Consider the following 24,090-nt stretch of genomic DNA (forward strand, 5'->3'; position numbering starts at 1 on the left):
AGATCTCTATTACCAGACTCCCACCTCCTCTGTAACCACTGTTGCTTAAGAAAGCTCCATTCAGAATGAGATTGTAAGAAAATTATAGACATCGGCCACACTTAAAGGTGTTTAATATGACAGGATAGCTTTTGCTCTGCATGTATTCCTTGGCTGTTAGAGGATAGTGCATGATACAATTTTAATTCTAACTCAAAGAATTAAAATCGGTGTACTTCTCATGTGTTGTCAAGAAAAATGATTTTGGAGGCTAATCTGTGTACACAGTATCTCCCAGTTTAATTAGCAATGCCTCATGGAACAGTGTATGTTGCTAATGCTTTTCTCTGTGTGAAGTCTGTTTTGGTAAGCATTATTAGGTATAAATGCCCTTTTTCTCTCCAATACAGTAATCTGCAGGGAAAATCTCTTAGACTATAAGAGCAAATTCTACTGTATCATATGTATTTGTATCATATGTTTTGAAACTCACATTTGTGACAGAAGTGGTATGCAGATGTTTCTGGAATCCCAACTATATCATCAGGATTTTATTGCTCTACTCAATTCTTTGTTGCTATTATTTTCTACTGTATCTGGACATTATTTTACTCTTAAAAAGTTAGTTTTCTCCAAATATAATACTATATATCCCTTCTCTTTTCATGTTTATGGTTCCATAGATGATAACGTTAGGGGTTCTGATAATAGTCAAACTAATTTAGTAACGTTTCCTTTTAATTCATTTTAGTGAAGAAGAAAAAAGAAATCTGGGGAACAAGTCCTGTGATCACAATAATTTACTTCTTTTTTTTCTTTTTAAAAATTTTTTTTTTCTTAATGGATGGTGAAACAAAATGTATGAGCTTAGAATCAAATATGGACTCTCCCTGGAAGTTGAAATGCTAGTCGTAGTGATGCACACAAAAAGATAAACAGCAAATACCAAAAGCTAATTTAAAAGATTGTCTAGAACCACATGGACAGACCAAGAGGGTGCTATGCTAAGTGAAATAAACCAGACACAAAAAGATAAATACCATAGGATTTCCCTCCTATGTGGAGTCTAAAAAAACGAAACAAATGAACAAACAACAACAACAAATACAAATAGACCCACAGATAGAGAGAACACACTGGTAGTTGCCAGAGGGAAGGCAATGGGGTGGGGGAATGGCTGACATAGGTAAAGGGCTCACGCCTTGAGGCTCATACTTTCAGTCATGGATAAGTCATGGGGTTGAAGAATACAGTATAAGGAATATAGTCAATTATATTATAATAGCTTTTTATGGTAACAGATGGCAGCTACACTTGCCGTGAGCATTTTGTAATGTATATAATTGTCCATTCAATATGTTGTACACCGGAAACTAATACAATAATCTATTTCAGCTATAGTGCAGTAAAAAATGTTAAAAAAAAAAGATTATTTAGAATTATCTTTGAGCCTAAAAAGAATATTAAAAACAATGGTAAATATCATTAATATGAGTTTAACCTAGAATTTGGTATGATTTTTAAAATGGGTCATTTAATTATACAATGTAGAACATAAATCAGTACTTGAGGTAATAAATTTGCAATGGTGATAAGTTTGCCCTAAAGGTGTACTTACTTTGGTAAGGTAGATGTGCATCTAAGAACACTTCTGTTTCTATATGTGTATGTATATGTGTGTGTGTGTGTATATATATATATATATATGGTCTGTGTGTATTACTTTTTAAGGTAACTACACAACACTTCTGAAAATTTCTTTTGAAAAAATGTTGAGAACAGCACTACTAAAGTTTCCTCCAAGGAGACCTGTGCATCTTGGCACATCATCTTTATGGCTATTGCTTTTATTACTGAGGTAGATTTTCCCAGGCAGAAAGATACTCTAAACTGTTAAAATTCTGAAAGACTGGATACAAAAACAGGTTTTGTGGGACATGATGACATCACCACATTCCTAAATGCACACAGAAAGTTATGGTTATGTAGCGAGCGGTCCAGGGCAGACTCTGAAACCTGAGCTTTCAAACTGCTGCCCAGTGGCCTGTGCAGCACAGTTACTTTTGTGTTTTGTTGTTGTTGTTTTGTTTTGTTTTGTTTTTTTGGCCAATACCGTATGTTAAAAGTAGTTTAATTTCAATAATTTAGTATTGTATAATTCACTTTAAAGTCTAGCTGTTCTGCTTTATCTAAAAAAATCAGATATCTAAGACCAAAAAAGGGGTCTGTCCTTCCACAAAGAACCCAGTATCAGTTTAAATTCAGCAGACTTTCCAGTTCACCATTTTCTCTCTTCAAACTTCACTTATTCACTGTATCTTCTTGATCCTGATCATCTTATTCATTTGTCATCCTATCTTTAAACAAGTGTGGCTGCTTCCACTTGATAGTGCATGCAGTCTACTACACATACTTGGCATGTGCACATCTTCTCATTCCCATTCGCTCTTCTACAGCTTAACACAGGTTTTCATCCCACCACAGATATATCTGATTATCTTATCATCTTCATACATCCACTGTTTACAAGCTATTAGCAAAATATGCTTCTGCAGTGTATGGTGGATCGGTGGGTATAGACAGAGGGATGGGATTTGTTTATTTTATCCCTCCTTTGATGCTATCATTATCATTATTAAAAGTATTTGCAACTTCAAAATTATCCATACTATCTGATTCCATTATTGCCCATGGTACAATATCAATGAGTTTCCCATCTTAAGACATCTCCTTCTTTTCATCCACAAAAGATTCCTGATTCTCATTTATTCACCCATCTTTGAAACTGGAAAGTGGGGGGGGGGAGGGCTTTTCTAGCCATCAATTTGCATGAAAGTTAACACTCTACTCTTTAGAGATATTTTTCTAAGAGGAATATCTTACTGATCATGTGAAATAGGAGACTTTTTACAGTTTTGAAAGTTGCACTGCATATTTTATGAGCAGTACTTAAAAACTTGAACCTTTGAACTCCAGCAATCATTTTAAGGGGAAAAGCATTATTTTATAAAGTGATTGTTTAATTGGACAAGAATGCTGATTAAGAAAGAAAAAAGCTCCAACTTACATTTCCATACGTACTTTGAGCCTTTTTTGTTTTCTGAAAATTCTTAAAGGAGATACTTATTTATATCAGTTCCTATTACTTTTTCTATTTCAACAAAAATATTAAAATAGCATTATATGGTTTATGTTCACTTATTTTTTAGTGACTTTTCTATGAAGATCTGTATTTTTCTTTTTTTAAATGTTTATTTTAGAGACGGAGAGAGACAGAGCAAGAGTGGGGAAGGGATGGAGACAGGAGACACAGAATCTGAAGCAGGCTCCAGGCTCTGAGCTATCAGCAAAGTCTGATGTGGGACTCAAACTCATGAACTGTGAGATCATGACCTGAGCCAAAGTCAGACACTTAACCAACTTAGCCACTCAAGCACCCCAGAAGATCCATATTAAAAAATAATAATAATGTTTATTTTTTGAGAGAGAGAGTGACAGAGCACTAGAGGGAGGGGTAGAGAGAGAGGAAACACAGAATCCAAAGCAGGCTCCAGGCTGTGAGCTGTCAGCACAGAGACCTATGGAGGGCTTGAATTCAAGGACCAAGAGATCATGACCTGAGTTTAAGTCCAATGCTTATTCTTAACCTGTGAGCTCTCCAGGTGCCCCTCTATGAAGACCCATATTAAAAATAGACATTATTATAGGTTAAAGAGGGCCCTGCTAATATCAAGGTGCTCAGACATATCGGGGCTTGTTCATTTTATTATTCATAAAGCATAACCTGTGTAAGAGGAAATCCTCTAAATTGTGTTTCCCCCTCAAACATAAAGAATGTATTCACCATACTGAGTTACTATTGATAGGGTGGAATTTTACAATTATAATACTGGCTGTCTCTTGCAAGGAATGCTCTGAGACCAGCTAATGGCCTTGTTTTGTGGTTGTGTCCTGCAAATATCCAGCAATTCTGCTAATATGTGTTTATATCCGTATGTATTCAATTGGAGGACAAACCTGGAATAACAGTAGCATTCGACAGGATTTAGACACCTGTCACTCATTGTTCCTCCATCCATTACTTCTACATATTTCTACCGAGTGAATCTGCGTATCATCTTCATGCATCTGCTTTTTGTTTTTTAATGTTTATTTATTTATTTTTGAGAGACAGAGAGACAGAGAGCACAAGTGAGGGAGGGGCAGAGAGAGAGGGAACACAGAATCCGAAGCAGCCTCCAGGGTCTGAGCTGTCAGCCCAGAGCCTGATGTGGGGCTCCAATTCATGAACCGTGAGATCATGGCCTGAGCTGAAGTCAGACACTTAACCGACTGAATCACCCTGGTGCCCGGCATCTTCCTTTTAAAATATGTCAATAGTGGGGCACCTGGGTGGCTCAGTCGGTTAAGCATCCGACTTTGGCTCAGGTCATGATCTCATAGTTCTGAGTTTGAGCCCCATGTCGGGCTGTGTGCTGACAGCTCAGAGCCTGGAGCCTGCTTTAGATTCTGTCTCCCTCTTTCTCTGTCCCTCTGCTGCTCGGTCTCACTTTCAAAAATGAATAAACATTAAAACATTTTTAAGAAATTCAAAAACATTGAAAAATAAAACATGTCAATAGGTCACTATGACTATATACAATACACAAAAATAAACAAAAAAAAAACTTTTTAGACTAGATTTTCTGGTCCCATATGATTTGATTTGTAATATATTCTTTCAGGTTGTCACCTGCTAATCCACTATGTTGGCTCTATCCTAGGTAATTATTTTTTATCCTTTTTCTCTATTTTTTAAAAATTTTTTTTAACGTTTATTTATTTTTGAGACAGAGAGAGACAGAGCATGAACGGGGGAGGGGCAGAGAGAGAGGGAGACACAGAATCAGAAGCAGGCTCCAGGCTCTGAGCCATCAGCCCAGAGCCCGACGCGGGGCTCGAACTCACGGACCGTGAGATCGTGACCTGAGCTGAAGTCGGACGCTTAACCGACTGAGCCACCCAGGCACCCCATCTATTTTTTAATCTTATTTCTCCTACCTGAGTGCTTTCGCCCCCTTCCTTTTTCTCATCTGGATCTTGTTTGACTTCAAGGCCCTGAGGAAGTTCCACTATATTCATGAAATAATTCATTTTTGACACTCTACTTGTCAGGGACACTCCATCCACATTCCTGTTGAAGAACCACCTTACTCCTTTTTTATTCCACACACTATTGTTTACTATGTTTTAACTTATATATATTTTATTCTCCAACCTAGTAATTATTAAATGGGTGCTAATAAATAAAAAAAACTACAGTGTCTTAATGACCATTAAAGAATTTACAATATATTGATGCCATAATTTAATTTGTATTCAGCACAATAAATATTTAAAACTTTACATTCTCAATTTAATGCTGTGATTTGCAAATGTCCAAATATTAAAAGTATTTTAAACCTTATATCTCTTTCCAGCCCTTCCAAGGCACATATAAATTATATAAATTTAGATATAAAATGGTATCATGATTATTTTTCTAGTCTCTAGCAAAATTATTGCTTGCCAGAACTTCTGTATGATCAAATAAAACTTGGCATTACATTAGAATTATAGTCTCTTTGGGAAAGATCATACTGACCTTGATGGATTTTTTAGCATAAATGAAGGACTTACAGTTGCTTTTATAAGTCAAATTATTCATCTTCACACTTTTGGCGGTTGAGTAGATTGAACACTTCCATAATCATATAGATTTATAAGATAAAAGGCTTAAAATAATTGCATCAAAATAAAGCATAAAATATTTCTTTAAAAACCACTTATTTCTGTGTCTTTCCCTGTTACACATTATTTGAATTTTACTATTTTAAGATGATTTTTTTGTAGTTTTTAAATTTATTTTGGTAAAGAGAATGCAAGCAGGGGAGTGGCATAGAGAGAGGGTGATAGAGAATCCCAAGCAGGCTCTGTGCTATCCACATGGAGCCTAATGTGGGGCTCAATCTCAACAACCATGAGATCATGACCTGAGCTTAGTTGACTGAGCTGACCACGTGCCCCTAAGAGGGTATTCCTGCAGATACTTTAGGTATAAATTTCATTGGTAATTTATTAGTATAAAGAAGAAAAGCACAAAGTGAAATTAAACAGAACAATCTACCATTTGTCAAATTAGGAAAGTGTGTCTAACAATTTTAGTGATAGTACTATCATACTCAAAATGTTTACCATTGGCCGCATTTTTGTCACATCAAACATACAGATTTAGTTCTTAACAGAATTTTCCAGTTTAAAGTTACGATACATGAGGTTGTTCTTATTCAGTTTGCCGAGGACCTTACCTAAAATATTATACAAAGACAGTACAGAGAACTATGTACAGTTTGTGGCTTTTGTACCTTCACTGACAATAATAAGCAACTTTATGATCCCTGGTCAGCATGTACATAATGTGAACTATAAATAAGGCCTAGAAAAGGTCCCGATTCTCTAAGTCCCTTTTGATGTAAATAGGGTCGTTGGAAGATGAATTTAATTTTGTGTGTGTTTACTTATATCTCACTTAGAAAATTAGTTAAATCACAAATTTTCTAATCCAATCAAGTTAAATAAAAGTTACTGATAAATTTTATAAAGTATATATATATATATATACATATATATATATATATATATATATATATATATATATATACATATATATATATATATATGAATAGTCAAGTAAATGTCCTAAAGGATGTTTCCTATTTTCACCAACTATATGTAATGAAAAATTATATGCTTTACTAATCGATCACCCCTGGTGTTAATACATGCAGGCTTAGAAGGACAAGTGAAAAATTTAAAGACTACGTTTTGACATTTCATTTAACACTTGCAATTATTTTTTAAAATTAAAAGTGTTACGAATCTTTCATTCTCAATCTGTCACTTATGTAAAAGTTTCTTATTTAAAACCATTATTTCCTACCAAATCTTAGCGATGGCAAAAAGTCAATAAAATAATATGAATAGATTCTAGGACAGTTTTTTTTTTTTCAATTAAGGAAACAGGAGGCAGAAAGGGATTTATCAGGAAAAATGAAGTTTGTATATAATTGATCATATCTAAAATAATTACGATCTCATCAGTTTGTGTTTATTTTTTTTTCAACGTTTATTTATTTTTGGGACAGAGAGAGACAGCGCATGAACGGGCGACGGGCAGAGAGAGAGGGAGACACAGAATGGGAAACAGGCTCCAGGCTCTGAGCCATCAGCCCAGAGCCCGACGCGGGGCTCGAACTCACGGACCACGAGATCGTGACCTGGCTGAAGTCGGACGCTTAACCGACTGCGCCACCCAGGCGCCCCTCATCAGTTTGTGTTTAAATTCTATTTGTTTTCAACCTATAATTTATAATATAGAATGCAGTTTTCTATATATAGGGAATTATTTTAATTTTGTAATTTCTGATTTTAGTTCAAAGTTACATTCAGTAATCCAATTTTCAATTTTACTTATCTAAATAAAATATTAGCTCTTTGTTTCTTAAAAACAAATTGGGTGCTCGGTCAAGTTTCCATAGCCCAGAACACAGTATTAATTTGCATGTATTATTTGTATAGCTTTTTAATTATGGCATATAGCAACCCTGTGCAACTCTAGCACCGATAAACGTATTTGTTCGTTCTCCCTTTCTTCTATTCCTATAAATTTGTATGCTCATGATAATTGTTATTATGGTACTCAAAATACAATTAAATATATATTTTACTCTAAAAGGATTTTTACCCTGAAAAGATTGAAAGTTAAGGGAAAACTATTTGAAAATATAGTTATATCATTCTGGTTAGTTCATCTTTTTTTAAGAGAGACAGAGAGAGAATGCAAGTCGGAAAGGGAGGGGCAGAGGAAGAGAAAGGGGAGAGAGAACCACAAGCAGGCTCCATGTTCAGCGAGGAGCCCGATCATGACCTGAACCGAAATCAAGAGTCCGAAGCGTAATGGACTGAGCCACTCAGGTGCCCCTTTGGAGCGCCTGGGTGGCTCAGTTGGTTAAGCGTCTGACTTCAGCTCAGATCACGATCTCGTGTGGTTCATTGGTTCCAGCCCCACGTTGAGCTCTGTGCTCACAGCTCAGAGCCTGGAGCCTGCTTCGGATTCTGTGTGTCCCTTTCTCTCTGCCCCTCTCCCACTTGTGCTCTCTCTCTTTCTCTCTCTCTCAAAAAGTAAACACTAAAAAAACTTTTTTGAACAAACTTTTTTTCCTTTTTATTTACTTTTAATTTTTTAAGTTTATTTTTGATAGGGAGAGAGAGAAAGAGAGTGTGGGCTGGGGAGGGGCAGAAAGAGAGAGGGAAAAACAGAACCTCAAGCAGGCTCCTTACTGTCAGTGCAGAGCCCAGTGTGGGGCTCCGTTGTACCAACTGTGAGATCGTGACCTGAGCCGAAACCTAGAGTCAGATGCTTAACCAACTGAGCCACCCAGGTGCCCGTTTAAACAAACTTCTTACAAGAACTTACTTCAAGACCCAAGAAAATAGATAAAAGTAGTTAGAATTCACTATTTTTGGCCTCTTACTCTTTAGTGTTATTATTTCAGGAAGTGGTTCTGAGGCACAGGAAAACCCTTTTGTACATGAGATTTCCACGAATACCTGACCCAAAGCAACACTTGGAGAAACGCTGAGTGGTGGTGGCCTCAGACAGTGTTCCCCTTGGTGTGGTCTCACTGACCCTGTGGCCACTGTACTCTGTGGCCCAGCTCTCTTTTGGGGCATCATCTCCATTCCTGCCCTCAAGTCCTATGCCTGCCGATCCTCATCCTCTTTAGGGTCGATTAGGGAAGTGCCCCTACAAAGCTTACTTACATTATTGACAGAATTCACTCCTTCATAGTTGTGTGACTGAGGGCTGCTGTCTGCAGGCCACCCTTAGACACAAGAGGACACCCATGGTTCCAGGTGTGTGTCCCTCTCCACAGGGACATGAGTATTTACAACATGAATATTTGTATCTTCAATCTCAAATGGAAAGTATCTCTCGAAGACTGGGTCCTCTTTTTTTCTTGTTTTTTTTTTTTTTTTAAGATTTTATTTATTTATTTTGAGAGAGAGAGAGAGAGCAAGTAAGCAGTGGGGGAGAGCACAGAGAGAGAGAGAGAGAGAATATCTCAAGCAGGCTCTGTGCTGTCAGCTCAGAGCCTGACATAAGGCTCAAACTCACAAACTGTGAGATCATGACCTGAGCCAAAACCAAGAATTAGATGCTTAACCAACTGAGCCACCCAGGCACCCAGACTGGGTCTTCTTTCTGTAACAGGAATGAATCCAGAGGTTGACATCTTACTACCTTTACCATTAACTAATTACCATTAGTTACAAACAAGTCACAGATCTCCCGTGCTCTCTGTGGTGGGGGGCGGGGAGAATCTCACAAGTGCCTGATTCATAGTGGGGCACTCAGGGTGTGAGACTCAGGGTTCACACGCTGTTAGACTGAAAACTGCACACAGACCTTTTCTCATGCATTTATTAATTCATTTATTTTCTCTCATACTCCTGTGGTCTCTGCATCTTAGAAAATTCACTGCCCAGAATCAGCACCCAATAAACACACAGTAAATTTTTAAGCTAAATGCTCTTTAATATTCTTCTTCTTTTTATATTGATCACATTTTCATCTGTTTTCTTATGGAAAAATAAAATGGATTTTATCATCCTCACTTATTTTTTTTATTTTTTTTCAGAGTTAGAGAGAGAGAGAGAGAGAGAGAGAGAGAGAAGGGCAGAGGGGGAGAGAGACTCTAAAGCAGCCTCCACGTCCAGCATGGAGCCTGATGTGGGGCTTGATCTTCCGAACCGTGAGATCATGTCCTGAGCCAGAATCAAGACTCAGACACTTAACTGCTTAACTGTTTGAGCCACCCAGGCATCCCCTATTGTCCTAATTTTAAACTGAGTCTCACAGTTTTCATTGTTTTATCATTCATAGGGCAAAGAAATGGTAGTGCTAGGAATGTATCATGAGTCTTTCTCATCTCAAAGCCTGGACTTTTTCTCATAGTACCTCAAAAAGTCACTGACATTTTCACACTTTAAGTTTTAATCTCTCTTGGCTGACTTTATACTTTGATTTTTGTTTACCCCTAAGAAGATGATAATTGATTTATTAGCTTGATTTTGGGGTGTTTAACCTGCATCAAACAAAAATACCAGCCATAATCTGTTTCCTGTGGCAGTGAATGACATTACCCAGAACTCCTCTTTAAATTTTCTTTTAAAATCATGCAGGCACTTACCTGAGCTTTAAAACTTGGTTTTAAATGTACTTGGTTATATTCATTAAGTTAAACACCCTGTAGATGAATTAAAGCTTGGGCTTTTCCCATTTCAGAACGCTTGCTGGCTCCTTTCAATGTAAGTGTTTTTCCTGTTATTTTTCTCAGAAATTGTGGGATAAGAATATCCTTATGTCCAAGACTAGTATTTAGATGATAGTTGAGAAAAAATAGATTAAATGGAAATCACTTTACATTGGGAATTAAATTTAATATTTCCATAATTTGGAATCATTTTACTGAAGTACTTTGAAATGACTACTAAGCAAAAACATATGCAATAAGGTGCTGGCTTAATAGCAAAGGCATCATAGGAAGCTAATGTCGTTTATTTCTGCAGTAGAGGCAGTGTTTCTGACATCGCTCTAAATATATAGTAAATTTGTATTGAGTAAATGCATGTGTAAACACTAGGAATACCCAGTATAATAGCAATAGTGAATATAAGTATTGAAGTCCGCTCTCTTTTAAATTTTTTTTTTCAACGTTTATTTATTTTGGGGACAGAGAGAGACAGAGCATGAACGGGGGAGGGGCAGAGAGAGAGGGAGACACAGAATCGGAAACAGGCTCCAGGCTCTGAGCCATCAGCCCAGAGCCCGACGCGGGGCTCGAACTCACAGACCGCGAGATCGTGACCTGGCTGAAGTCGGACGCTTAACCGACTGCGCCACCCAGGCGCCCCAAAGTCCGCTCTCTTTTAAAATTTTTACTTACGTTACCGAATATGGCTAGAGTATTAACATATGCTTTGCACATACCACTGATTAAATTGAGTATTGGCTTTTCTAGGTGGATTTTTTTAAATTTGCTTTTAATGTTTGTTTATTTTTGAGAGAGAGGGAAAGAGAGAGAGAGAGAGAGTGAGAGCACGTGCGAGGGTGGGGCACAGGGCGAGGGAGACACAGAATATGAAGCAGGCTCCAGGTTGCAAGCTGTCAGCACAGAGCCCCATGCGAGGCTTGACCCACGAACTGTGAGATCATGACATGAGTAGAAGTCGGACACTTAACTGACTGAGCCACCCAGGCGCCCAAAGGCGGATACAATTTTTAAGTGGAAATTAAATAGACTATATTTGTCAGTAATTTGTTTCTATTTTTTATTGAATCTTAATTCACACACAATGTTATGTTAGTTTCGGATGTACCTTGTATTGATGGAACAGTTCTATACGTGACTCAGTCAGTGCTCACCACGATAAGTGTAGTCCTCATCTGTCACCATTCATTATTTCAGTATTATTGACTGTATTCCCCATACTGTACTTTCAACTTCCTTGACTTATTTATTTTATTACTGGAACTTTCTACTTCTTAATCTTTTTTATCTATTTTGCCCATCTATCTACCCACCTCCCGTCTGGCAACCAACAGTTTGTTCACTGTATTTAAGAGTCTGCTTTGTTTTTTAGATTTCATATATAAGTGAAATCATAATGACATTCATCGTTCTTTGTCTTATTTCACTTAGCATAACATACTCTATATGCATTCATGTTGTCACAAATGGCAAGCTCTCATTTTATATAGCTTTGTAATACTTTGTTGTATATATACCATACCTTTTTGGTCTGTTCATCTATCGGTGGGCACTTGAGCAGCTTCCATATATTGTTTATTGTAAATAATACTGCAATAGGCATAGGGGTGCATGTATCTTTTTGAATTAGTGGTTTTGTTTTCTTTGGGTAAATATCCAGTAACGGACATATTGTGGTTCTATTTTTCTAGTTTTTAAGGAATCTCCATATTATTTTCTGCAGCGGTTGCACATATTTACATTCCCACCATCAGTGCATGAGGGTCGCCTTTTCTACACATCCTCATCTACAGTTGTTACTTGTCGACTTTTTCATTTTAGCCCTCTGAGTTGTGTAAAGTGATATTCCTTTGTGGCTCTGATATGCATTTCCTTGATGATTACTGATACTGAACACTGTTCCATGTGTCTGTTGGCCATCTGGATGTCTTCTTTGGAGAAACGTCTGTTCATGTATTCTGCCCAGTTTTTAAATTATATATACGTGTGTGTGTGTGTGTGTGTGTGTGTGTGTGCGCGTGTGTGTGTGTGTTTGGTGTTGTTTTTTGTGAGGTTTTTTTTAACATTTCGAATATTAACCCTTTATCAGATATATCATTTCCAAGTATCTTCTCCCACTCATTAGGTTGCCTTTTAGTTTTGTTGATTGTTTCCTTCACTGTACAAAAGTTTTGTTTTTCTTCAATGTAGTCCCAATAGTTTATTTTTGCTTTTGTTTCCCTTGCCTCAGGAGACATATCTAGAAAAATGTTCCTAAGGGTGATGTCCAAGCTACGACTGACTATATTTTCTTTTAGGAGTTTTATTATTTCATGTCTCCCATTTAAGTCTTTCATCCATTTTGAGTTTATTTTTGTTATGGTGTAAGATTGGAATCACAAAAGACCCTGAATAACTAAAATAATCTTGAGAAAAAAGAACAAAGGGGGAGGTATCACAATCTCAGATTTTAAGACATACTTCAGTGATTTAGTAATCAAAACATTATGGTACTGACATAGAAATAGACATATAGATCAACAGAACAGGATAAAGATAGTAGAAGTAATTTGTTTTCTTGAGAAGGAGTATTACCCCAAAAAACAACCAATGTCATTTTTTTAATATAGATCTTTATGATTGAAACTAACATTTAAAAAAGGATAGACCCCTACAGACATGTTAAGGTACTGATTGAAATTTCCACAAGTCCAGCAAAATTTGTAGAAGAAATATTTCTAAATTTGGACTCTCCTTATATACATCATGTAGTTTCAGGTAAGGTAGTTTGAGTTAAACCAGTCTCACTTAATGCTTACAACTATTGAGTACGTATTTAAAATGTTTAAAACTGAGATGCAACACATTGTCTATTAACAATTACAAGCGATTACAAGATTAGCTCTCATGGATTTATTTTCTTCCCCATTTTGAAATTATTTTTATCAACTTTATTTTATTCCACCATAGTGAAAACGCATGTACACACATACACAGAGAAACAAATACACATATAAATAAATAAACATTTTTTTTTTTTAGTTTTTATATAATTCCAGTTGGTTAACATATAGTATAATATTAGTTTCAGGTGGACAATATACTCAACACTTCCATACATTGCCCTGTGCTAATCATGACAGGTGCACTCCTTAATTCCCATACCCCCCCACCCCCCACCACCGGTGACCATCAATTTGTTCTCTATAGTTAAGAGTCTGTTTCTTGGTTTGCGCTCTCTTTCTCTCTCTCTCTTTCTTTCTCTTTCTCTTTTCGCCTTTGATCATTTGTTTCATTTCCTAAATTCCACATGTGAGTGAAATCTTATGGCATTTGTTTTTCTCAGACTGACTTCTCTTAGCGTAATACACGCTAGCTCCAATCACACTGTTGCAAATGGCAAGACTTGATCCTTTTTGATGGCTGAGTAATATACCGTATCTTCTTTAGCCAGTCTTCAGTTAGATGATGCACATTTGAGCTCTCTCCATAGTTTGGCTATTGTTAATAGTGCTGCTGTAAACATTGGGGTACATGTATCCCTCCAAATTAGTATTTTTATGTCCTTTGGATAAATACCTAGTAGTGCAATTGCTGGATAGTAGGGCAGCTTTATTTTTAGCTTTTTGAGGAACCTCGATACTAAATAAATGTACATTTGCAAATAGAGAGCCAAGGCGCACTCAGACATGGAGGTGTATCAACAACCTATAGAGTCTAGCAAAGGTCAGGTAAGCCTGGTCTGTCTGGGCCAGGCTGAAGGGCTGGCTTAGATTATAATGCCCAGTGAAAACAAAGTTGTTTTCCTACCTTTACATAGAATTGGCTACAGGCTGGCTATTTCTTTCCTTGAAACAGAATTCAACCTTTGACTAAAAAAAAAATAATAATAAATGAAAGATAATATCAATGTTTAGGTAGCTAGCTATATGTAGTATAAATTTAATGGTTTTATTTATTTTTGAAGGGGAGAGAGAGAGACAGAGCATGAGCGGGGGAGGAGCAGAGAGAGAGAGAGACCCAGAATTTGAAGCAGGCTCCAGGCTCTAAGCTGTCGGCACAGACGCGGGACTCCAACTCACGAACTGTGAAATCATGACTTGAGCTGAAGTCAGACACTTAACCGACTGAGCCACCCAGGAGCCCCCTGTAGTATAAATTTAAATAAAACATAAGTGTATCTCTTTCTATAGATATCGTGTTTAAACTATAATGTAAATTTACATAAATATAATATATATAAATACATAAAATGTAATATATTTTATAATATACATGCAAAATATTCAATTATATTTTCTGTATTATATAGGTATATTTTATAAACAAAATATATGGAAATATTTAATATAAGGTTATCTATAAACAAATACATTATAGGTATTTAATATAAATGTATACATAATTTGTAATAAGAGAAAACATACAACATGATATAAAAAGAAGGAAAATATGAAAGAATCTTTAAAAGTTTATGTTTTTTGAAGTTTATGTTACAAAGAAAAAAGAGAAATGAAGGATGATTCATCACGCCATGCTTAGGGGTGATAAGTGTTCTCTCTAGCGATGCAAAATTCTTGGTGTTTCCTGCCATGGTGAGATAGAAGGAAGGCTTCCAACCAGTCAGCTAAGGAAATTCCTATTTGGTGTGGAGAGATGTAGTGACTTTGGAAAACCTTGTGTTTTCAATTTGATAGTTGAGGTTGCTTTGAAAGGGAATTTGCTCTTTTTCCTGAAGTGGAGAGGATATGTTTCTTGCAAGGAATGTGGACCCATGACAGGCTATTTTTTATAGTGTCATCTAAATGTCAGGGTGTAGAAGTTCCATAGCCTCAGTGAGCAGACTGTGAAGGACGGGTGCATGCAGACAGCCCCCACTGCACCGAGAGAGACCCCAGCTTCCTGACGCAGCATCAATGTGGGATTCTTCATGGGAGTATTGGCAGGACGCTCCAAACTTCGATATATCAAGGAAAACTTCTGGTGTTTTTTTGTTTTTTTTTTTTTTTTTTTTTCAGATAGCAGTCAGGGACAGAGACTTAAAAAGAAGTATATAGTTGATGTTTTCAAAAATTTACCAGCAGGAAGACTGCTGTGATGTCAAGCTTGGCTGCTCTTGCCGTGTGGCAGCACAACCAACCTGGACACAGGGAGCAGGGATAAAACCCAAAGGGCAGAGCTTTGTGTATTTACAGTGTCTGGATTTATACTTGAAAGCGAAAGGCGGTGAAAGACCTTTATTCTTCTTCCAAGGGACGAACAGCAGTCTGTCCTCAGGACACTAGATACGGTGGAGGATGCTTTCGGTTGGGGCTATGGGAAGAGCTGTGCTGTGCTTGTAAAGTTCTCCTTCTGTTCTAGTATCAGGAAGCTTATCGGTTGCTTCGTACAATGTTACTTCATTTTCTGAAGGAGAATTAAGTGTCTAGTGACCGCATAAAATTTCGCAACTGCAAGCTGGTATTTTCGTGTCTCTTATTACCTTTCAGCAAGTTGTATAACATGTTTGTGTTTATTGTTTGGTCTAGCTTCACGTTCCTAGAATGTAAGATAAATGAGAGTAGAGATATGAGTGGACTTTCTTTATTGCTATTTTCTAGCTGCCTTTAAGAGTGAGTGATACCTCATAGATCCTGCATAACTTTTTGTTGAATAAATGAATTTATGAGAACATTGGGTGCCAGAGAAATAAATATGAGGTTTAAGTGGCTGTGAATCTGAATGATATGAAAGTCAAAATGGATATATTATATGTTGAATAATTGTGGTAAACTATTCTTAAGCCTTTGGGAAACATATTTTAAATTTCATGAAACTCAGCCACTTACATGTAAAATTATAACCTAATTGGAAAGCCTCCATTTTCCCCAGTATATCTGACAATAGCATGCTATTTCCAAATCACTATAGGGAACACATGTCTTTATAAGGTGTCCCCAAGTGTGGACCTTACCAACCAATGTATCTCCTGAAAGACAAGTACAGAGAATTTATTTATAGGTCAGCTCCATTCCTTTTTAGAATAGGGCATGTTCTAGATTGCTAGAGAACAACATTACTGGCCAAGGAGATTTGGAAGAAAGATTTGTACCCAGAGAACATGACAGAGTTTGATATGGGACTTATCACAGAAGTCCGACACTGCGTTGGAGGTCTTGTTTGGGATGTGTTTCACTCACCTGTCATTTAACAAGATTTGGGGTTCCATCTCCTATAAGAATTTCGCCTGCAATTCTACAGCCTGTACAACTAGCAATGAAAATGTTATTTTGATGAAAATGTTTGATCTGTTCCAACTTCCTTGATGACAGAAGAGCCTGCTGGCTGACTGGCACACTAAGGTTATTAACCATGGGGTCCTTACTCTCTTGTGTGTAGAAACATAGCCTCTTTCTAGGAGGTGTCTTCTCATGATAGCTTCCTTTAGAAACCAGGATTTTCTTATTAAGTCAATACGTGCCCTCTGTTTTAGGGTATCAGGATGACATGATGAGTCATACCATTCTTTCAGGTTGCAATCAGTGTTGAGCCCATTGGAATGATTAAAACTGCCTTGGTAATGATGAAGATATAAACTGAGTAGTAAAAACAAATCAGAGAAGTTCCTATCTTTTTCATTATTCGAAACAACATACTCTCCCAAGTATTCTCATTACTGCAGGAAGTACTCTGCCCATTGTAAATGAATTTTTGTACAAGGTTTCCCTGTGATATTTTCAAAAGTATATGTACAGTTCTCTAATAACAATATACAGGATTGCAGATCCAGAAATTCTACTTCTAGAGATACCATAATGCAGTGACTTCAATAATTTTACAATTATGAGCCATCTGGTGGTTTTCATTTTGAAGGTTGTTAAATGAAACCAAATAGTTTGAGTCAGAAGCAAAAGAAAAAATAAGGGGCACCTGGGTGGCTGCGTTAGTCATGCCTCCGACTTCAGCTCAGGTCGTGATCTCACGGTTGGTAGGTTGGAGACCTGTGTCGGGCTCTGTGCTGACAGCTCAGAGCCTGGAGCCTGCTTGGGATTCTGTGTCTCCCTCTCCCTCTGCTCCTCCCCCACTTGTGTTCTGTCTCTCTCTCTCTCAAAAATGAATAAATATTAAAACAATTCAGAAGCAAAGGAGAATGGCATATTAGTGAGCACATAAAAAACTAAGCCAGTAAGAGGGTAGTCAAGTTGATTGCTTAAAGATTCTTGAAGGAACACAGCTTTGCCCTTTGTCATTTTGCATGATAGTATTGCTTTTTCTTTAAGTTTTGTTGTTTGTGTTTTGCTTTTTGCTTTTTGTTTTTGGATCAGTATTCTTTATTTTCTGTCTGTCTATATATATATATATATATATATATATATATATATATATATATTATAATTTTATGTACCATTTTCTGTTTCTTAATGTTACCACATTTCTTAGGGGAAAAAAAATTAGAGCTAGTATTTGAATAAATCTTAGTGGGGCCACATCCAGGTTTGGGAACAGGCCTCCAGATCCCGTGAAACCTTCCGGGCCATGTGTTCTGCTTAGAATTGTCTAGTCCTTTTCTGTAATGCATGAGCAGACCTTTCAGACTCACCACCTGTCCCACCTCTTCCGCCACTCACCAGTTTGTAACCTTAAGCCAGTGAATGTGACCTTTCCTCCAAGACTGGAGATAATCTAACACCTACCCTAGATGCTGTGCTAAAGACCGATTGAGACAATATGTTTAAGCACTTGGAAGACTCCATAGAGGCTGAGTCAAAATTACTCAGATTAAGCTCACTCTGTTGGAGGCACTGAGCCGTTCACAGGGCACCTGGGTGGCTCAGTCGGTTGAGGGTCTGACTTCGGCTCAGGTCATGATCTCACAGTTCATGGGTTAGAGCCCCACATCAGGCTCTGTGCTGACAGCTTGGAGCCTGTTCAGATCCTCTGTCCCCACCTGTCTCTGTCTGCCCTCACCCTGCTTGCTGTCTCTTTCAAAAATGAACAAATAAACACTTTAAAAACATCCTATAGCCATTCACTTAATCCTCAAAACAAACATACAAAGTAGATACCATTTTGTCTTCATGTTAATGATGAGGCAAGTAAGATAGAGATGCTTCCTCATTTGCTCAAAATCATGTGATCGGTGAGTTTAAGAACTTGCATTTACGAAGAACCCACTGTTCTTTTGTGTGCTAGCGTTGACCAGTCATAAGCATGAACTGTTGTGATATCTAATATCGGGCTCTCCTGGGGGCTCCCTAGGCCTGGCATTTACACAAGTAGAGGCTGAGTCTGTTGCCAGTAAGGGGGAAAAATGTGTGAGAGCCAGGTAATAAGAAAGTGCCTCTTTTTTTCTGTCTGTTTTAGGTAAGGAAACAGAATAACTTCCTTTCTAAAATGCGCATGTTCTAGTGCAGTGACCTTTGAAATTTAAGCACTACGCATTCTATGAGTAAAAGAAAAAACACGGGCTTGAACTTTTCATACAAGTTTAAAGTAAATTATGTACATCTATATATGCTATTGTGCAAATAAACTATAACACATACAAATAAAACAGAAACATAGATGAAATAAACTGCATGTAAAGGCAGAATTAAAATATTTCCTTGGCACATTCTGATGAACCTTACCGCTAGTCATCTACGGGAGAGAATCCTGGACAGGTCTGGTCGACTGAAGGCCCTTGGGGCACGGTGTAGCCGGCCAGAAGCACCTAGTTATGAAGGTTGAACAATTATCTAGACGACTGGGCAATCCCTCATGGAAATTTGGATTTCTACAATATTCTGGAAACTCGGAAGGCCTGGCAACACTGTCCCAGCTGACCTCTGCAGGCAAACCCTGAGACTCCCAGTTTATCACAGCCTTACCGTCCCTACTGTCCCTTTAGCCTAATTCACTCTCTGCTTTGGTCTTCTTGTCCCCCATAGGCATCTGAATGTAACACCTTTGAATCAGAGACACAGGGTTCCTATCCCTGTTCTTCCCTGATCTATACTCAGGGTCACTTTGAACAAGCCCGCATCAATGATTTTTTTCAATTTACACGGAAGCTTAGCACATCATTCTTTCAATAAGATTTTTTTTTTTTTTGGTGTGCTCACTGACCACTAATATTTCACCTGGTGTCTTTACTTCCTGGAGATTGCAAAGAAAAGCAAAGGGATTGGAATGAAATTCATCCAAATGTTTTGGAAGACAGATGTGGTAGAAATGGATGGTGTTCCCTTGTCTTACTTGGCACAGTTAATCCCTTATTGCTCTGCCAGGAAGCAATTAGAATTGTAATAATGCGTTTTTCTATTTAATTATATAAGACAAATGCCCATAGAAATGTTCACGTAGGATACTAGCAACTAGTCTGCCAGCTGAAATCATGATGAAACAACGTACACGCTATCACTGACCTATGCTATGGCTACGATAAATGTAATAACTTCATAGTTGATTCACTCATAGGGTCTCCATTTTTAAAAGGGCGATGTCATCAGTATGTTAACTTCTCAACTTCCTTGCTTACGGAGTAACAGCAAATATTTCTTTCCTTAGAGATCACTTCTGTGTAAATTCATGTGGGTAAAGAGTTGCTGGGCATTGAGCGGGTGTGTTATTTGTGAGTGGAAGGTGTGGCACAGGTGATTACCTATGAAGTCATTGAGGCTTTTCTGTACTGTCACAGTCGTGTGTATAAATCCTATAATAGACTAATGAACATGTCACCTGTTTCCTTCCCCTTCCTGTGATTTCAGATCAGCCTTGAGCAGAATTTGACAGAAGATGTTACAACGGTTTTACCTCTGGAAATGCTTAGCTTCGGGGATCATCCTGGGAGCGCTCTCTGCAGTCTGCTTCGGCCAGTACGATGATGGTAAGTCTGCTTTTAGTCTGACTTTGAGAGTTAGCCAGGGTTTCTGTAATTAAGTGGAAAAGGAAGCACAGCACAGAAATGAATAATGCTAATGTGTAGTTCGTTGTTAGAGGTTAGTAGCTGTTTGCAATAATTTACCTTAATTAAAATAGTTCTGCAAAAGTGGCATCCGATGTACTTCGTTTCTTAACAAGGATTGCAGTGTGGTGGAAAATCCAGAGCGAGGCCTCCGTTTGACCACTTACTAATTATCCCTGAGCAAATGTGTAATTGCTGTGGAAAACAACAACATTAGATGCTATTTACTAACCCTTGAATTGACACAATTAATGGTCTCCGATAAAATTTAAGACTGTAAAGTGTACCAAAATCTCCTGTGAGGAAAGATCTCTCTGAAGGAGTCAAAAGTAGGTGCTCTAAGTGATTTTACTGTTAGCACTTTCATGGGGTATGGCATTATTTCATCCACCGCTATTTAATTTGGAAAGAGGAAAACAGTGTAAAAGACTTGACGTTAGAGTTTGTGAGTTCCTTCCTAATACTCAGCCAGTCACTTTAGAAAGAGATGTTGGTCATCAAGGTCCCTCAGGGGACCATTTAACACATCCCATGTGCAGAACCTGAAATGTGCGTGTCTCAGATATTTTAATAGTGGGGAGAGCTGTGTTTGGATACCTCATAATGAAAATTAGGATATGTATAATACTTTAATAGATGGAAGAAATGGACAAATTCCTCCACTCTAGGAAACTGAGTTTGGTTTTCTTTTCCCTTTTCATTGTTTTGACTTGATATTGTTTAGCATTCAGGGTCCACAGGCACCAGCCGCCTCTTCCCCCCTGCCGCTCTGTTATGTGGCCACACTTAGTAGCGGCAAAGAATGGCGTTATTAGTATTTTTATGCTTTGCTTGGCTAAACTGAATGATCTGAAGATAGATGAACTGATTTGACTTTATCTCAAACAGTATTCAAATTGTACGTGTATTACGGCATTCTTAGTCATTCATGGTTAGAAAAATATGGCTCTTTTCAGACTTGGAGAATAATTTTCAAGAACAATTATTTTCGTAAATCAATAGCCTGATTCCTTGAAAAGTTTTGCTAATTGGTCACCGTTTACTTTAAGTGTGCCTGAACCCAGTGTTTCTGTTGTTGCCATTTATTGCGATGGTAAATCTCCATTTCAAAGAAAATTTAAATGTTGAGATAAATAAATAATGTAACAGCTACTTTGAAGCAATAGATAGATAGATAGATAGATAGATAGATAGATAGATAGATAGATATGAATGAACCATGGAAGAGCATGACTTTCTATTAAAAGGAAGTATTTTAAATTTGCCCTGGGAATAAATGACAAATGAGTGTATTCATAGTTCTTGGCACCATAAAGCTTTCTATTTTTATTCGTATTTGGCCTTCACACTGAGCAGGGGAGGGTTCACCATCATTGCTGACATTAGACATTTGCAAGCCCTGTACTTTTAAGCAATGTTAATTTAGGTTATCAGAGGAAATGACTCCATGTTTAGCCCATAATGCCGTAGATCGGTTTCCTTAATAAGCTCATTATAGCTCCTGCTCTTTCTAAATGTGCTCACATAGCCTCCAAAATAAGATTACCAGGTAACTGCTGGCCCAGGTGGTCTCCCGTCTGGAGCAGGGAGCCTCGCACCTGCCACGTGGCAGGGCCAGGGTGCGGCCGGGCTGTGGAGGGGTGGCCCCCTGCAGCCCTAGAGACCTGCTCAGCCCTCCTCCTTGAGGTAACTGACTCATTGTCAGCAAGGCTGCAGGGGTTTGACCTTGGCAGAGACATATGCTCTGTAGTGTTTTGTGGACACCTCTTCACCTTATGTGCATTCTAGCATCCCTTCCAAACTGACCTCCTCCACGGAGCCCCCGTGGTCCTGCCACATTCAGGGGTACCTGAGCAACCCCCCACCCAGGTCTTTACTTCTCTCTGAACTTCTGCAATTAGGGTCTCTTGGCAATCACTTTTATCCAGTTGTTCAGTTATGTGTGACTGAAAATGGTTCTTATAGTTGCTGTTTTTTTTTTTTTTTTTAATCTATATGAAATTGTGAGCCCATGCTGTGAAGGAATGAATCAGAACTCGGCAGTGTGCGACTATCGCACAAAATAACCCTAAACTGGAATATGCCATGAGAATCTCTTGAAGCGATTTTTTTTTAAAATCCAAATGCTGGGGGGATGGGAGTATGTAGGATCAGATGGAAGGAAGAAGGTGGTGAGGTCATAAACATGCTGACAGCCTGTGAGAAATTAAAACTGGAAAGAACTTTGCCACAGCTGATGATCTGCTGGTTGGATTAGCCCATTGTGAGAGTTGGCGACCGACTGCATACATGGCTCGGAGCTTCAGATAGAGAAAAATAAAGGAGAAAAAAAATGTAAACTACTTTGAAGCTATTAGGATAACAGTCTATTAGGATAAATGTCTAGATTTTTCTTCTATGAAATAATAGAACTCTTCTGGCTTGTAGTTAAGAACAGTCTCCAATGCTTTTCTGTATATTTCCTTACTTAGACATTAGGGAATTATCCTGAAATAAAGTATTCTAGGATTAGCCAAATGTGTGGAACTGCTTTTAAGGAAAATATATTATCTAATTATTATTTAAAATACTTTAAACAAATTTTTTAGTTGAAAACTTTGGCAAAGTTTTGAGTCTTTTCATATTTTCCTTTCAAATGGCTAAGAGAAGTTTTTAAGGTCAGTAATAAAATTTGTAGATGGTCTGTTCCATAAGGGATATTTCATTTGGTTGATGACTGCATCTAAGCACGCATTAATAACATGAGTGGGATTGATTGTATTATATTAAATTTTAAAAGTAAGATTTTAGCTAACTGATAGAAAATAAAAGAACATGATCCATTTTTAGTTGATGGTCTCTTTCTACCCTTAAGACAGCGTTGGGATTGCTATTTTAGCTATGTTGTAATTCATTACCAGTAGGGACCAATTTATTTGACTGGGAACGTGTGCCCTGATCCCCAGTGACTGTGGGGGTGCTGGGGTGGAGGAACCACTGAGGGGCAGAGGAAGCAGGGCCATCTGGTAAGCGGTGTGCACTGTGGGGAAACAGATACACGAACGATGTCTCCCGTTCTAACACACAGGGACATCAATAAGGCAACTTGTGCACAGGCTTGGTTTGTTTTCTTTTGATTTCTTTCGAGTTCATGAAGGAATCATGAAAGGGAAAGAGAGAGAGCCAGAATGGGAAAATGACATATGGGTAGTGAATATGGTTTATGTTTTATTATTTCCTCTGCATTTTCAAATTGTCCATATTAAATATGTACTATTACCGTAATCAGATAGGAAAACAATTAAAAAAAAACTATATACTGTAACATCATGGCTAAGTTTGAACCAAAGTGTTAGAGGAGTTTTAGAAGGGGTGTGTGTGTGTGTGTGTGTGTGTGTGTGTGTGTGTCTGTGGGAGAGGAGGGGAGCGGAGGGGAGGAGAGGAGAAGAGAAGGGAGGGGAGGGGAGGGAGATTCTCTAAATGTGATCACACTGTGAAAGCCAGCTGGACTTTATTAAAGAAAGCGTTCCCCTTGGCTGTGATGAGTTTTAGAAGGGGTGTGTGTGTGTGTGTGTGTGTGTGTGTGTGTGTGTGTGTCTGTGGGAGAGGAGAGAGAGGTTCTCTAAGTGTGATCACACTGTGAAAGCTGGCTGGACTTTATTAAAGAAAGGGTTCGTTCCCCCTGGCTGTGCAAGCATTCGCCTGGAGGCCAAGCATCCTCTGTGCTGACCTTGAGCTATTACACTGATTCACACGTGTGTGTGAGTGAGGGGGACCACTGTGGAGCACAAGCAGAACAACTACATGAAGGGGCCCTGTTTAAAAGCCCGTCACGAGCTGGACCCGTTCCCTTATAAATGGCAATAACTCTTGAAA

The 24,090-nt window shown here is 38.0% G+C and overlaps 1 protein-coding gene across 6 annotated transcripts in view; it reads left to right on the forward strand.

Moving 5' to 3' along the window:
- Positions 1–24,090, forward strand: part of PCDH15 (protocadherin related 15) — a 1,549,353-nt gene that overhangs the window by 738,816 nt on the left and 786,447 nt on the right. For all 6 annotated transcript variants that reach the window (XM_045040943.1, XM_045040941.1, XM_045040940.1 and 3 more), the window contains one exon: positions 20,039–20,157. In XM_045040943.1, the coding sequence (XP_044896878.1) occupies positions 20,067–20,157 (91 nt within the window). In that variant the 5' untranslated portion in view covers positions 20,039–20,066. The remainder of the gene's footprint in view (positions 1–20,038; positions 20,158–24,090) is intronic.

The sequence above is a fragment of the Felis catus genome, chromosome D2 (genome assembly GCF_018350175.1).
Source record: "Felis catus isolate Fca126 chromosome D2, F.catus_Fca126_mat1.0, whole genome shotgun sequence".
In the NCBI taxonomy this organism is placed as follows: Eukaryota; Metazoa; Chordata; class Mammalia; order Carnivora; family Felidae; genus Felis; species Felis catus.